General features: G+C 38.5%; 1 protein-coding gene across 13 annotated transcripts in view; it reads left to right on the forward strand.

Moving 5' to 3' along the window:
- dph6 (diphthamine biosynthesis 6) overlaps positions 1 to 15164 on the forward strand; it is a 307319-nt gene that overhangs the window by 144757 nt on the left and 147398 nt on the right. For all 13 annotated transcript variants that reach the window (XR_011351225.1, XM_069916657.1, XM_069916656.1 and 10 more), the window contains 3 exons: positions 748 to 841; positions 4335 to 4482; positions 10959 to 11081. Coding sequence is in view for 12 of the 13 variants with exons in the window: in XM_069916657.1 (XP_069772758.1) it covers positions 748 to 841; positions 4335 to 4482; positions 10959 to 11081 (365 nt within the window). In the remaining variant the exon portion in view is untranslated. The remainder of the gene's footprint in view (positions 1 to 747; positions 842 to 4334; positions 4483 to 10958; positions 11082 to 15164) is intronic.

The raw sequence follows: 15164 nt of genomic DNA on the forward strand, positions 1-15164 counted from the left end.
AGTTATCAAAGCATTTCTTTTAGTAGTGTTTCTAAGTCAGGAAGCGAGGTTCCAGCAAAAAGCCTATATTTTCAAATCTATAGGAAGGTTAAAAAAAAAGAAAACTCCAAGCAATAATAGAGAAAATATAGAGAATGATGAGGAGAAAGATAATTTAAAGCAACCAGATAAAAATTAAGCCCAGTAGTTCATAATGGGAGTTCTCTGATGCATCTCATATTGACTGTAATGTAAGGCAAGTCATAAGGGCTAAAGAATATGGAATCTGGAATGGGACAAAAAAAGTCGAAGGAAAATGAATAAAATGTTAAAAACATTTTTAAAAAGGCAGCAAATTGCACCTCTTTTCCATTACTGTCAGAATTAATTGTGTCTTTCACTAAATGGACAGCTTAATTGGAGTGAGAGAAAATCTTGATGCAAACACTCCATATTGCCTTTGTTCAGTTGGCGATGTGCTTTATAAAAGAAGAAAAAAATGAATTGATGTTACTTCTTCGAGCGAACGTGTTCAGAACCATTTTGCAAAATGTAGTATTAAAAAAAAACTGCAGGATGTTTACAATTTAAGTAACCAAAGTCAGAACTTCAAGAATTCAGAATGTTTAATACATTTGAACAAATGTTTTTTGATTCAATGGAAACACAATTGATCAACCTTCATCAGTAAGATGAGTATTTCATGATTCATTGTTTGCGTAGTCAATGTAATGTTTTCTGATGATTTTACTTGTATGTTTAAAACAGTGATTCCTCAGATATTGTTGTACATTCTGCTGATGCGTTTGCACCTGTGGGCTACCTTCGGTTATTGAATTTGCATCTGGAGGATAAACCCCTTGTAAGTTCTATTATATTATTTTCATTTAATATAATTTTTTATCTATACCATAGTGTGATATACTGAATACAAATGCATCTGGTATATTTTAATTTATTATATTTAAAAGTATTTTTTACTGAGCTTTAATTGATAAAACAGCAGTTATTTTTGACATAATGCAAAACCTCTGCACTTGTGCATTAATGTCTTAGCATAATGCATGGTTGGTGTAGGGCAGCATGGTTAGCATAGCAGTTAGCGCAACACTGAAACAGTGCCAGCCATCAAGATCAGAATTCCAATTCCACACTATATGCGGAGTTTGGAGGTTCTCCCGTGTCTGCATGGCTTTCCTCTGGGAGCTCCAGTTTCCTCCCACCGTTCGAAATGTACTAGGGTTGGGGTGTAATTGGCCAGGTTCGAATCAAATGCTGTCTGAAAGGAATTTCTACATTCTTCCCATGTCTCTGTGGGTTTCCTCTGGGTGTACCTGTTACCTCCCATCCTCCCAAAAAGGAATGGAGTTTGTAGGTTAATTAGTATATTTAGCTATCACAGGCTCACGGGCCAGAATGTCCTGTTACCGTGTTGGATCTCTAAAATTATTTTTAAAAATTGAAATAATCTAACCATCTTGCTTTGTGTGGCAGAATGCCATATTCCAATTGACCTTGCTAGTTGTCACTTTCTGAAATATATGGCTTGGTGGTAGTTTCTCAATATAGAAACCAAGAGAGCACATAATGATTATCTAAATCATTGGAAACTGTTGTTGTAAGAGCTTTATATACTTCAGAAGAGCCTATTTATATTCACCGAGCAATTCCTGATCAACCATTTTTCAAAATTTGAAGGAACATCATCAGTACAACATAACATCACATCTAATATATAGTTGTACATGTATGTTTGTCTCTTCTCCATGCAAATCAATATGGAGCATGCTGGAAATGTCAAAGGAGGTTCAATAGGGGTAACATTTGATTATGAATGTCAGTGCTCAGGCCTCCAGAACCATGAAGTTTTTTGGGTATTTTGTTTCAACCATGTAGTCAACAACTAGGTGTTTTATTTTCTGGGCCACACCAGGTATTCTGCTAGTTAGAAATAAAATTACTTTGCCACAGATGTGCACCAATTGTAGTTTGTTTTGATAGACCACTGCCAGGCCATTGGCCCATTGGAAAAACAGCATGAAATCTTGACTGACATTTCTGAGTAATACTTGAGAACACCAATAGCACATTGATCCCTGAAAGTTGCCAAGCATCTTGATAGAGTGGTTAAGAAACCATATGGTGTGCTGGCCATTAGTCAGGGGATTCAAAAGACGCGAGGTAATGTACAACTCTGGATAGACGATGCTTTGTGTTCTTCTCTGAGCACCTTATTGGAGGAAGAATATGGAAGCTTTCGAGAGGATGAATAGGAGATTTCCCAAGATGCTTTCTGGATTGAAGTACATCTTATGAAGAAAAGTTGAGAGAGCTGGGGCATTTCTCTTTGGAGTGACAGAGGATGAGAGAGAACTTAATAGAGTTGTATAAGATTATGAGAGGCATAGTTAGAGTGGATGGCCTCCACGCTTTTCCCAGAGTGATAATGGTGAATACCAGAGAATATTTGTTTAAGATGAGTGAAGGAAAGTTTAGGGGAGACATCAGAGGTATGTTCTTTACATCGAGAGTGGTGGGTGCCTGGAATACATTGTTGGGTGTGGTGGGGTTGGTGGAGGTGACTGATGCAATAGGGACATTTAGAAGGCTTTTAGACAGGCACATTGATGGAAGAAAAGTGTATGGTTATGATTGTGAGGGAGTGAAGGGTTATACTGATCGCGGAGTAGGTTCATGTAGGTCAGCACAACATCACAGATCGAATGGCCTGTATTATGTGTGTTCTATGTTCATTTCAGTTCACTATTAATTGTGCCAAGCAATCTCATAGGAAATGAAGTTAAGGTAAACTTAAGACATACGCAGTAAATGATAAGGCACTGAAGAGTGCGGAGGAACAGAGAGATCTGGGAATACAGATACATTTTTCCCTGAAGGTGGCGTCACATGTGGACTGGGTTGTAAAGAAAGCTTTTGGCATCTTAGCCTTTATAAATCAAAGTATTGTGTTTAGAAGTTGGGATGTTATGTTGAAGTTATTTAAGACATTGGTGAGGCTAAATTTGGGATATTTGTGTGCAGTTCTGGGTACCTAACTACAGGAAGGATATCAATAAGATTGAAAGAGGGCAAACAGTGGACCTAACACCTTGGTAGAACTTTGGTCAATGCCATTAATTAAAGGTATACAAAAATAGTGGGCACTGATACTATTCACCTGTGTGTTGCATTCCATTTAGGTCATTCAAACTAAATCTTTGAACTGAAGCTTTCACTCCATGACAACTTTAATTCAGCTAAAAATTCTCTCTTGAATACATCGAAGCACATTTAATGCACAATTTTACACAAGTACATCAAACTGTACAAAACTACACGTGTCTGGGCAGATGTCTAGCTGTATGTAAATAAATTTGATCAGAAAGAAGCAAATGAAACACATATTAAGTATCACCTCTTCCTAATTAAGTTGCAATAATTGATCCCAACCAGAAATATTTACTGACCATGGATGCTGGCCCACTCACTGAGCCCTGCAGCTGCTTATTTTTCACTTTAGGCTAGCTCAATTTTGAATGTGGTTTGTTCTCAGATCACTGCTGGTAGCCAAAAGAGACACACTTGTTTCCAAGGCATGTGTTCTGGCAATTGAAGTTGAAAATATTATTTTGAAATGTAATGAATGACCTTATGACTTTAAATCCTATTCAAGGATGAATCTTGAAAATTGTCAATCATAAAGCAGCTATGATTAAAGATAGTACATATGAATAATGATCTACTGTATTTTTCAAGAATTTTCACTCTCCTTGTTTTGGACTTTAATGCATATGGTTTAACATTTCTAGTTACAGCATGGTTTGCCAGTTTTCTATTTTTGTAAATTAACATGGGGCCAAGTCTGCAGATGGCAGCCAGCATTGCTAGTAAAGTTTCCATATTGTGTAAAGAACCTCATGGATTGATGAATTGATTTGTTTCTTACAATAAAATGCTCTGTTTTTTTCTGCTAAGTAACCTGGAATTTGATCAAAAACATTTTCTATGAACACTTGTTAGGCAAAGAAAATTGCGGAGTAATTTGATAGAGAAGTACAAAACCCATAATAGCTTTATATTTGGTGAAGGACCAGGCAGCTGAGATTTAAAAGGAAAGGCAAAATTTAAACACGAAGATAAAGGTTTTTTTTAAATCTGAAGTCTGGAAATCTCTGGGATTGCAGAACTCTGAAGAAGCAAGTGTCCTGTTAGTCAAGTCTTTATATTCCATTCAGCCAAATCCACTTGCTTCTACTTCAGGATTGCCACAGAAGTGAGTTTGCTGTAATAGAACCAAATGCAGTTACAGGTTTTATATGATGTGGAAATTCATTCTTATCTAACTTTTTTTAAAGCATATACCTTCCAGCAAAATATTTGATGCTCTGCAGCCGTGTTCATTCTGCTTCAATCAGGAGACTAGTGCAGAAAAGGAAGATTACAGAGAAATTTCAAAACCACAGGTTATCTGGGATCTCACCTTGAGTAATTCTTCTGTTGCAGGTAGGTTCATGACCAGAGAGTAGTCATGTATCCTAATTAATAATGAATAACCGGTGGGGAAAAAAAAGATTTAAATGGAAACTCCCTGCATTTGTAACTAACAATAGATTTGATTTACTTTTTTATCATAGAAGCTTACTGCTGTGAAGGAGCTGGTTTAATAAAACTCTCAAAGTCTGTTTTATACTCCAACTTCTCCCTCATAGCTCTACAAATCAATTCTCTTCAAATTTTTCTATTTGCTATAATTAATTTCTGTAAAATTATAGATAAAGTATCCTGACCATAACGTCTCACTTATATTCTCATTTCTTATCCAGTTCTTTGGCCAATTGTATTCAATTTGTGATATCTGTTCACTGATTCACTTAGTGTAAATAAAAAGAAAATTTTGTATTTTTGAATGTGTTCTGTTAGGTCTCTTCTAAGCTCTGTGCTCAGAGAAATCACTTGCATTTATTTAATCCATCCTCATGAATGAAACACTTCATGAGTGATGCAGCACAGGAGGACGTTGTTTGCTCCATTTTAGGAATGATGGTTCTTCAAAAAATCGATGCATTTAGTCCCCTCCTCTGTTCTTATTACTATTAACAATTTTCTTTTTCAGTCCTTATCCTTTTAGAAAATTACAGTCAAATCTTATTCCAGTTCTCCTTCAGATTGTGCTTCAGATCACAATGACCACTGATAGAAAAGAAGTTTCCTTGTCACTTTTGGCTCCTTCAGCAGGTTCTCTAAACTGTTGTTTAGTTGTGAACCTTCTCTCATTGCAATCAGTTTTTCCTTATTTATTCAGTCAAAGTATTATACAACTATTCAGCAAAAATCTCTTGCTGTTGTTCAAAGTTCAGATTTATTGACAGTGTACATACTGTACATGGCATCACATACAACCCTGAGATCCTCCATACTTCTGTTATAAAGATGACACTCCATTTTTAATGCCTTTATTACAGCCTTCTCATGTTGTTTGCATCTTTCAAAAGTTCATATGTGCTCACCCCTGGGTTTGTTTCTTCACTCTTTAAAATTCTACCATCTAATTAATGTTGCCTCTCATTCGTCCTACAAATTGAATCCCTAGATAAACCTCCTCTCTGGGTATTTTCTACAACTAACCTAAAGTGAAGGTTCAAACATTCTACAGAAGTCTAGAGCTGACGTATAACCAATCCTTTGCATCATATTAATATTACATGCTTGATTTTGTGTTCCTTGCTTTGATTTACAAAACCAGGCTCCTTGTTGCATTTTTTAACCGTCATCTCAACTTGCTCTTTTAAAAGGTCTGTAAATATGCATCATTGGCTTCTATGCTCTTGTTGTTCCTTCAAAATACTACAGTTTAGATTCTCCTGTATCTCTGTAAATTTCCTGCAAAGCAAATAACTTATTTAAGGGAAGTTGAAGTACACCAGTAAAAATGCCTTACTGAGATTGTGCAGTGTTTTATAGTGATTTTTAGGAGTGGTGACTCCATTAATGATAGAGAATTCCATCATCAGACTATTAAACCAGAGGCTTGGACTAATATTCTAGAAACTGGAATTCAAATTGTGGAATTTAAGTTCTCGTTTAGGATACCAAAAAATTGGTGCTTTACAGCCAAATTGTCATCAAAGCTCATCTAGTCTTTTGCTGTCTTTCAGAAGATGATATGTGCCATCCTTACCTGGTCTTGCCTTTATGTAACTTCAGGCCCAGCAGTGTGGTTGAATTTTAAATTCACTCTGAAAAAGCCCAGCAAAGCATTCAGATGCCAAAGACAGTTACCAATAGTCAATCTATTTTTAAAAATAGTATTTTTATCTGAAGAATGGTAAACTTAACTTTTAGTACTGCACAGCTACACTAAGTTGATTCCTGGGATAATGGGAGAGACTGAGTAATATTTACCCACTATTGACTGAATTTTAAAAGAGCAAGGGAGATATCATTGGAGTGAATGAAATCTAGAAGGGATTAACAAGAGAAGTGTTGGGTCTATTTCCTCTGGCTATGAAATGTCAAACTGTGGCGCATGGTCTCAGGATACATTGACCTGTACGACTGAGGTGAAGGCACAACTTCTTTATTTAGATTGATATAAATATTTGATATTCTCCATCTCAGAGAGCAGTGAATGCTCAATAGATTCACAATTGATTTGATAGCTTTTATGAGCACTGAAGGAATTGAGGTACAATATATGGAAATTGAGGAGGAAGTTGGACTTGAGGGAGAAGATTAGCCTGAGGCCAAATTACGTTGCTTTTTCTTTCATGTTTCTAGGTTTTCAAGATTATAAGGAAAATAGATAGTTTGAAATAGATGGTTACAGAATTAGTGATATTTCCAGCATCATTTGTTAATTTGAAATCTGAGATTGATAAATGTTTCCTTTTCAAAGGTGTTGAGGAATATCAGATATGAAAGACCATACATTAGTCATGATCTTAATAAACAGGGCAGCAGGTTTTAGGGGTATTAACCTTCTATTATATTCTAGTGACTTTGCAGGTCAAACATTACAGGTGAAGATTTTACAAATGCAGCCATTAAAGTCGTACCAAGGTTTTGGTTGGAGCTAGAAAAAAATAGTTAACCATTTGCCTCCAAACCAACTATCATATAGTTGTCAGCAGATATGGTCAACTGGCTTTGTCCCAGTTAAATTTCAACGTTATAATTCATATTTTTAATTTTGAAACATAACCCAATGATAAAATCCATTAATTGTCAAAATTAAAATTTGTTTAGTATTCTCTTTTGAAATATAATAGTTTACATTTGAGGCCTGACAGACAATTAGGAACGCAATCATTCCCAAAACTTGAACATGCTCTTAAACATGCAAAATTCATAAAACAATGAGGAATGTATTCACAGATATCTTCAACATCTTACTGGCAGGACAGGGTACCCACATGTTTCAAACAGGTGTCAATCATACTAGTGCCCAAGAAGAATGTAGTAACCTAACTATCGACCATAGAAACATAGAAGATAGGAGCAGGAGTAGGTCATTCGACCCTTCGAGCCTGCTCCGCCATTCAACGAGATCATGGCTGATCTTAAAGTTCAGTACCCCGTCCCCGCCTTCTCTCCGTAACCTTTAATACCCTTATACTGAAGAAATATATCTAATTCCCTCTTAAATCCTTGATGGTTGCCTCTACTGCCCTCTGTGGCAATGAATTCCACAGATTCACCACCCTCTGGATAAAGAAATTCCTCCTCATCTCGGTCCTAAATGGTTTGCCTATTATCCTCAAACCATGGCCCCGGGTTCTGGATTTTCCCATCATTGGAAACATCCCATCTGCATCCATTCTGTCCAGTCCTGCCAGAATTTTATATGTCTCTATGAGATCCCCTCTCAATCTTCTAAACTCCAGCGAGTACAATCCAAATTTGCGCAATCTTTCCTCATAAGTCATTCCTGCCATTCCAGGTATCAGCCTGGTGAATCGCCTCTGCACTCCCTCCATTGCAAGAACATCCTTCCTTAGATAAGGTGACCAAAGCTGCACACAATACTCCAGGTGGGGTCTCACCAAGGCCCTGTACAGCTGCAGTAAGGTATCCTTGTTCCTATACTCAAACCCTCTTGATATGAAGGCCAACATACCATTTGCCTTTTTAACCGCCTGCTGTACCTGCATGCTTGCCTTCAGAGACTGGTGTACAAGTACCCCTAGGTCTCTCTGCACTTCCCCATCTCAGTAGCACTCAGATCAACAGTGATGAAGTGCTTTGAAAGGTTAGTGTTGAAGCATATCAGCTCTTGTCTGAGTGGCGACATGGATCTCTTCCAATTTGCCTATCATAGTAACAGGTCTACGATGGATGCCATCTCATTGGCTCTTTACAAAGCCCTGGAACACCTGGACAGCAAAGATGCATGATTCAGATTGCCCTTTATAGACTACAGTTTGGCATTTAACACTATCATCCCCTCAAATTTATCAGCCAATCCAAGACCTGGAACTCAATACCCTTATGTGTAATGGATTTCCTTACCTGCAGACCACATTAGTGAGGATTGGTGAGAACATTTCTTCCACAATCTCCCATCAGTTCCGGTGCACCACACGGGTGTAGTCTTAGCCTTCTGCTCTACTCACTTTACACCTATGACTGTGTGGCTTGGTACAACAACAGTAAATTTGTTCAATACCTTGGTAGTGGGTTGTATAAAAAGGAGCGATGAGTGGACATACAGGAGAGAGAATGAAAACTTGGCTGAATGGTGCACCAACAACAACCTCTCACTCAGTGTCAGCAAAACCAAGGAGCTTATTGTTGACTTCAGGAAGGCAAAACTAGAGGAGTACGATTTAGTTATCATTGGAGAATCAGAGGTGGAAAGGGTAAGAAAATTTGTTCTTGGAAGTCACTATCTCAGAGGATCTTTCCTGACCGCAACACACTAATAGGATCCTGAAGAAAGTACCAACACCCGTACTTACTCAGGAATTTGTGGAGTTTGGTATAACATCGGAAATCCTGGCAAATTTCTACAGATGTGTGATGGAAACTGCTGTCCGGCTGCATCACGGTGTGGTATGGGGACACCAATAACCCTGAGTGTAAAGCCCTGCAAAAGGTAGTGGACACAGCCCAGGACAAAACCCTCCCCACTATCGAGAACATCTACAGGGAACGCTGCTGTCAGAGAGTAACAGCAACCATCAAGGATTCACACCACCCAGCACACACTCTGTTCTCACTGCTAGCATCAGGAAAGATGTATGGGTGTCACAAGACTCGCACTACCAGGTAGGTTCAGGAAGAGCTGCTACCCCTCCACCATCAGACTCCTCAATAAACTCAATCAGGAACTGATTTAAGGAATCTTAATTTTACACTTTATTGTTTGTATTTTTTTCTCTCTTTGTATTTATTTATTTATATGTGTATGTTGTGTGCAGTTTTTTTACACTACCAATAATTGGTTATTCTGTCTCACGCACAAGAAAAAGAATCTCTGGGTTGTATGTGATGACATGTATGTACTCTAACAATAAATCTGAAATCTGAATAAATTATATAAATAGGAATGTAACAAAGCATTTAGAGATTTGAAGCTGTTATTATGTTATGGATTTTTTTTCTGCACAGAAATAGATTTTTTTTTAAAGAGTTTTGTGGGTGTCATTCATGTGGTTCTGGGAGAACCTATGTTTAGTTCCTGGTAGAAGTCAAGTTATTTGATTGCAGCAGGATGACAATGGATTACCAATCATTCAGGTTAGTTTGCAAAGCTGGAAAATTTTCAGTCAATTCCGGCATGATTCTTTGATATAAATTGAGTAAACACAGGGATTGGACTTGTGCAGGATGAGATTCAGCTGTTATTTTTTTTTTAATTTGTTCATTTTCAGAGACTGGATCTCCATAGAAGTCAGATTACATTTCCATCTAAACATAGTCGGCTGGAGGAACTCAGTGGGTTGAGCAAGCATCAGTGAGAGAAAAAGAATAGTCAACGTCGACGATTGTCCTTCTTCCAATGATGCTGTACGACCTACTGAGTTCCTCCAGCAGATTGTGTTTAACTTCAGATTCCAGCAAGCCCAGTCTTTAGATTACATTTCCTTTTGTGTTTAAATGGTACAACCTATAAGTGTCAAATGAGGGAACTTTTTCTAAGATTTTAGTGAAAGTACAACTGCTCCTCAACTTACGATGGGGTTACATTCCGATAAGCCCATCATAAGTAGAAAAATCATAAAATTGAAAAAGAATGCAGTACTTCATTGCCTAGTCTACATTAAACCTGCTCAGAACACTTACCGTAGCCTACAGCTGGGCAAATTTATCTAAAACAACGCCTATTTTATAATGAAATGTTGAATACCTTTTATTCCACACTGGGAAAAAACCCAATTTTTAATCATAAACTATAATGATAGTCACACTAACTCCATCTTGCGGTGAATTGTGAAACTACAGTACCAAGTGACTACGTACAGGTATTTTCATTAGAATGGATATTGCTATTGTACCATCATAACTTCAAAAAATCATAAGTAGAGGAGCATCTGTATATCTTTGTTTCAAAAAACTTATCAAATACCAGTGAAATTAGTGAATATTTATGCAGTAAATGTGTTGCACAAGTGCAGGTAACTTTGCAAGTGTGCGTGCGTATGTGTGTAAGAGAGAGAGAGAGAGAGAAAAGAGACAGATGCAACTGTTGCTGGCTGTTGAATTGTTTATTGTCACCGTAACAAAATACAGTGAAAAACTTTGGTTTGCGTGCCATCCAGACAAGTCAAACTATACACAGTGCAACAGGTCATGCAAGAATAAAAACAAAAGTGCAGGGTGCAGTGCCACACAAGACAAAAGCTAGTGTTAAATAGAAACGTATAATTAAAGAGTACAGAGAGGTCTGTTCAAGATGACATCCTAAATAAGTTTTGTTGAATTCACTGTCCTCTATGCATTAATTCTATAGACTGAACTTGTAATTTATTTTCTTTCAGTGAAGTTCAATAATTGGTCTCTGAAAACAAAAAGAGGCTACCAGTGGATTAGTGGGCCACACTTTTCCATGGAAGGGAAAACCATTACTGATGCAACAAAGCAGACATTTTCATTGTTACAAGGTATTTACTTAATGCTTCTAACTTTAACTTTGAAAACAGAAAGGAGAAGCGAAGGACCCGGGAGAGCAGTGAGTGTAGAGAACCAGCCTACGTGACTGAGATTTAAAAAGAGTGCAGAGTAGGGACTGGGGCCATTGTGATCTCGGGACCTTTGCAGCAAAAAGAGGAGCGAAGGACTTGGAAGAGTGGTGAGTGTAGGGAACCAGCATAGGTGAGTGAGATTTAAAAAGAATGCAGAGGGCAACTGAAGGGTTAAACAGAGTGTTGATTGGTGCAAGTGAGTACTTGAGATAACTGGCAGGGACAAATAAAAGGAGGGGAAGTTGAAGAGCAGCGACCAGTGTATGAATTTCCCAGTGTAGGATTGGAGCTTTGAGGCTTTGGCTTGAGAGGCTTCGGTGAGTAGAAGCTAAGGACGAGTTTACTTTCAGTGAGGTAAAGGCTGGGAAAGATCCTTTAATTAAATTGGGAGTAGGTAATAGTATCAGCTAGGGCAGTGGATTGCTCCGATTGTGGAATGTGGAAAATCTGGGGCAGCATAATTGTACTGATGACTACACTTGCAAAAGGTACATCCAGCTGCAGCTCCTGACAAACCGAGTTAGGGAACTGAGGCTGGAGCTGGATGAACTTCAGAACATTTGGGAGCAGAGGCAGTAATAGACAGGAGCTTTTGGGAGACAGTCACTCCCAAAAAACAGGAGGCAGGTAGCTGGGTGACTGTCAGAAGAGGGAAGGGAAGTAGAGAGAGCGAAGCACCCCTTTGGCCATTCCCATTAACAAAAGTATACCGTTTTGGATATTGTTGGTGGGAATGACCTACAAAGGACAAGTTGTAGTGGGACTGAGACTGGAACCTCAGCTCAGAAAGGAAAGAGGTAAAAAAGGAGAGCAGAAGTGATAGAGGATTCGATAGTTATGGGGTGCATAAGAGGTTCTTTGGGAGGGATCAAGAATCCCGAATGGTCTCTTGCCTCCTTGGTGCCAGGGTCCACGAGATCTTGGATCAAGTTCTTGGAATTCTCAGGAGAGAGGGAAGGCAGCCAGATGACGTGGTTAGGATGGATGAGGAGGTCCTGAAAAGAGAGTTTAGGGAGTTAGGTGCAAAGTTTAAGGACAGGAGCTCCAGGGTTGTGATCTCAGTAGTGCTACCTGTGTCACGTGTTAGTGAGATGAGAAATAGGAAATTAATGCAGCTAAATATATAGCTAAAGAGATGGTGCAAGTGGGAGGGTTTCATGTTGTGGACAATTGGACTTTGTTCTAGGGAAGCTGGGACATGTTCTAATGGGGGGGGGGGGGGGAGAGGAAGACGACAAATATCTTTGTGGGTAGATTTGCTAGTGCTGCTCTGGGCGGATTTGCAGGCGGATAGCAACCAGAATGCTAGAGCAGATAGTGAGGTGGAGGAGGATAAAGGTCATGTGAGAACTGCATGTATAAACAGAAATTAAAGGTTTATAAGTAATAGAAATGTTCTCAGGTGTATTTATTTCAAAGCAAGTTGTATTGTCAGAAAGGCATATGAGCTTATGGTGTGCATTGGCACATGGAATTATGAGATTAGTGAGGCTTGGTTGTAGGAGAAGCAGGACTGGCAGCTCAATGTTTCAACGTTCTATTATTTTAGATGTGCGAGAGGAGGAGGGATGAAAGGGGGAGGAGTAACATTGCTAGATAGAAAAAATATCACAGCTGTGCTTAGACAGGACAGCCTAGAAGGGTTGTCTACAGAGGTCATATAGGTGGGGCTGAGGAACATGAAAGGTGTGACTACACTGATAGGATTGTATTATAGACTGCCCAATAGTCAGAGAGAATTGGAGGAGCAAATCTGTAGCGAGTTATCAGATTGATGTAAGTGTTACAGAGTTCTGTGTTGTGTATTGGCCTATGTGTTTGGTTTTATGTTAAAAGTGACAGTTTGCCTTAGAGAGCCAAGGTGGACTGCTGAGAGAGTGGGAGACAAACTGAGCATGTGCAGAAAATTATCTAAAAATTTCTGGACTTGGACGATAAACCACCACTGGGGTGCGTGCAGTGAAAGAAGGCCCAGAGCATGAGTCATGGTCTGGAGGACAGTTTAGAATGTTGAGATTTCAAAAAAGATAAACATTCTGAAGGCAGCTGGAAGGATATGGACCAAGCCAGTGGTTCCTCTCTCTGCAAGCAACACAAGACAACTTCGTAATTTGTGCTCTCTCTCTCTCAAAGATCTTTTGGCTTCAGTTTACCAAACAAACTGAATTTTGTTTATGATCTTTGCTTCTGTTGAGATCGAAGTTTTGTGAGTCTTGTGTGCTTTGTGTCTAAGTTTTTCTGTGGGCTGGTTGGAAATATAACTTAGACTTTAATTACATATGTTATAGTTAGGCTGGGGAATTTATTAGTTTTACACTGTTATAGAAATTTGCATAGTAACCAGTGGGCATTGTTATAAAGGGGGGATTTTTAATTAAAGATTGAAGGTGAATTTTTTGTAAATAAAGTAAGTTGTGATCTGCCTTCTTTGTGGTTGCTGGTTTGATCTTGTAACATAAGAAACAGAAAGTTGTGATAGTAGGAGATTTTAACTTTCCACATATTGACTGGGACTCCCATACTGTAAAAGGGCTGGATGGCTTGAAGTTTGTCAAATGAATTCAGGAAAGTTTTCTAAATCAATATGTAGAGGTACCAATGAGAGAGGATGCAATATTTGATCTCCTATTAGGGAACCAGACAGGTCAGGTGACAGAAGTATGTGTAGGGAAACATTTTGGGTTTAGTGACCATAACGTCATTAGTTTCAAGTTGATTATGGATAAGGATAGGTGTGGGCCCTGAGTTGAGATTCTAAATTAGAGAAAGGCTAATTTTGAGGAAATGAGAAGGGATCTACAAAGAGTAGATTGGGAGAAGTTGTGTTCAGTAAGTGGAAGGCATTCAAAGGCGAAATTTTGAGTGCGCAGAGTTTGCATGTTCCTTTCAGAATTATAGGCAAAGTTAAAAAGCATTGGGCACCTTGGTTTTCAAGGGATATTGGCAATCTGGTGAAGAAGAAGAGAGATTTATAACAGGTATGGGCAATAAGGGAAGTCAAGGACAGTATCAAAATAAAAGTATAACATAGCAAAGATAAGCAGGAAGCCAGAGGATTGGGAAATTTTTGGAAAGCAACAGAAGGTAACTAAAAAGGCAATACTGGGAGAAAAGAATATAAAGGAGGGTAGAAAAAGCATCATTAAGTATGTGAAGAGGAAAAATGTAGATAAGATCAAAGTTGGGCCTTTGAAGACAGAAACAGGTGAAATTATTATGGGGAACAAGTAAGTGGCAGTCGAATTAAATAGATGCTTTGGATCTGGGCCTGATGGACTGTATCCCATGGTACTTAAGGAGGTAGCTCTAATAATCGTGGACACGTTGGTAAATATTTGACAATGTTCTATAGATTTAGAATCAGTTCCTGCAGATTAGAAGTTAGCTAATGTTATCCCACTTTTTAAGAAAGGAGGGAGAGAGAAAACTGGGAATTATAGACCAGTGGGGAAGATGCTGGAGTCAATTATAAAAGATGAAATTGTGTCACATTTGGATAGCAGTAACAGGATAGGTCTGAGTCAGCGTGGATTTACATGCTTGATTAATCTTCTTGAATTTTTTGAGGATATAATGATGAAAATGGACAAGGTAAATCCAGTGGATGTAGTATACCTGAACTTTCAGAAAGTCTTTGATAAGGTCCACATAGGAGATTGGTGGGCAACATTAGAGCACAGGGTTAGGGACTGACATGGATAGAGAATTGATTGGCAGACAGGAAACAAAGAGTCCCTTTCAGAATGGCAGGCAGTGACTAGTGGGGTACTGCAAGGCTCAATGCTGGAACTACAGCTATTTACAATATACATTAATGATTTAGATGAAGGGATTAAAAGTAACATTAGCAATTTTGCAGATGACACAAAGCTGGGTGGGAGTATGCCATATGGAGGATGTTATGTGAATTTAGGCTGTCTTGGATAGATTGGGTGAGTGGGCCACGGCATGGCAGATGCAATTTAGTGTGGATAAATGTGAGGTTATCCATTTTGGTAGCAA

This window comes from Narcine bancroftii, chromosome 2 (assembly GCF_036971445.1).
Source record: "Narcine bancroftii isolate sNarBan1 chromosome 2, sNarBan1.hap1, whole genome shotgun sequence".
Taxonomy (NCBI): domain Eukaryota; kingdom Metazoa; phylum Chordata; class Chondrichthyes; order Torpediniformes; family Narcinidae; genus Narcine; species Narcine bancroftii.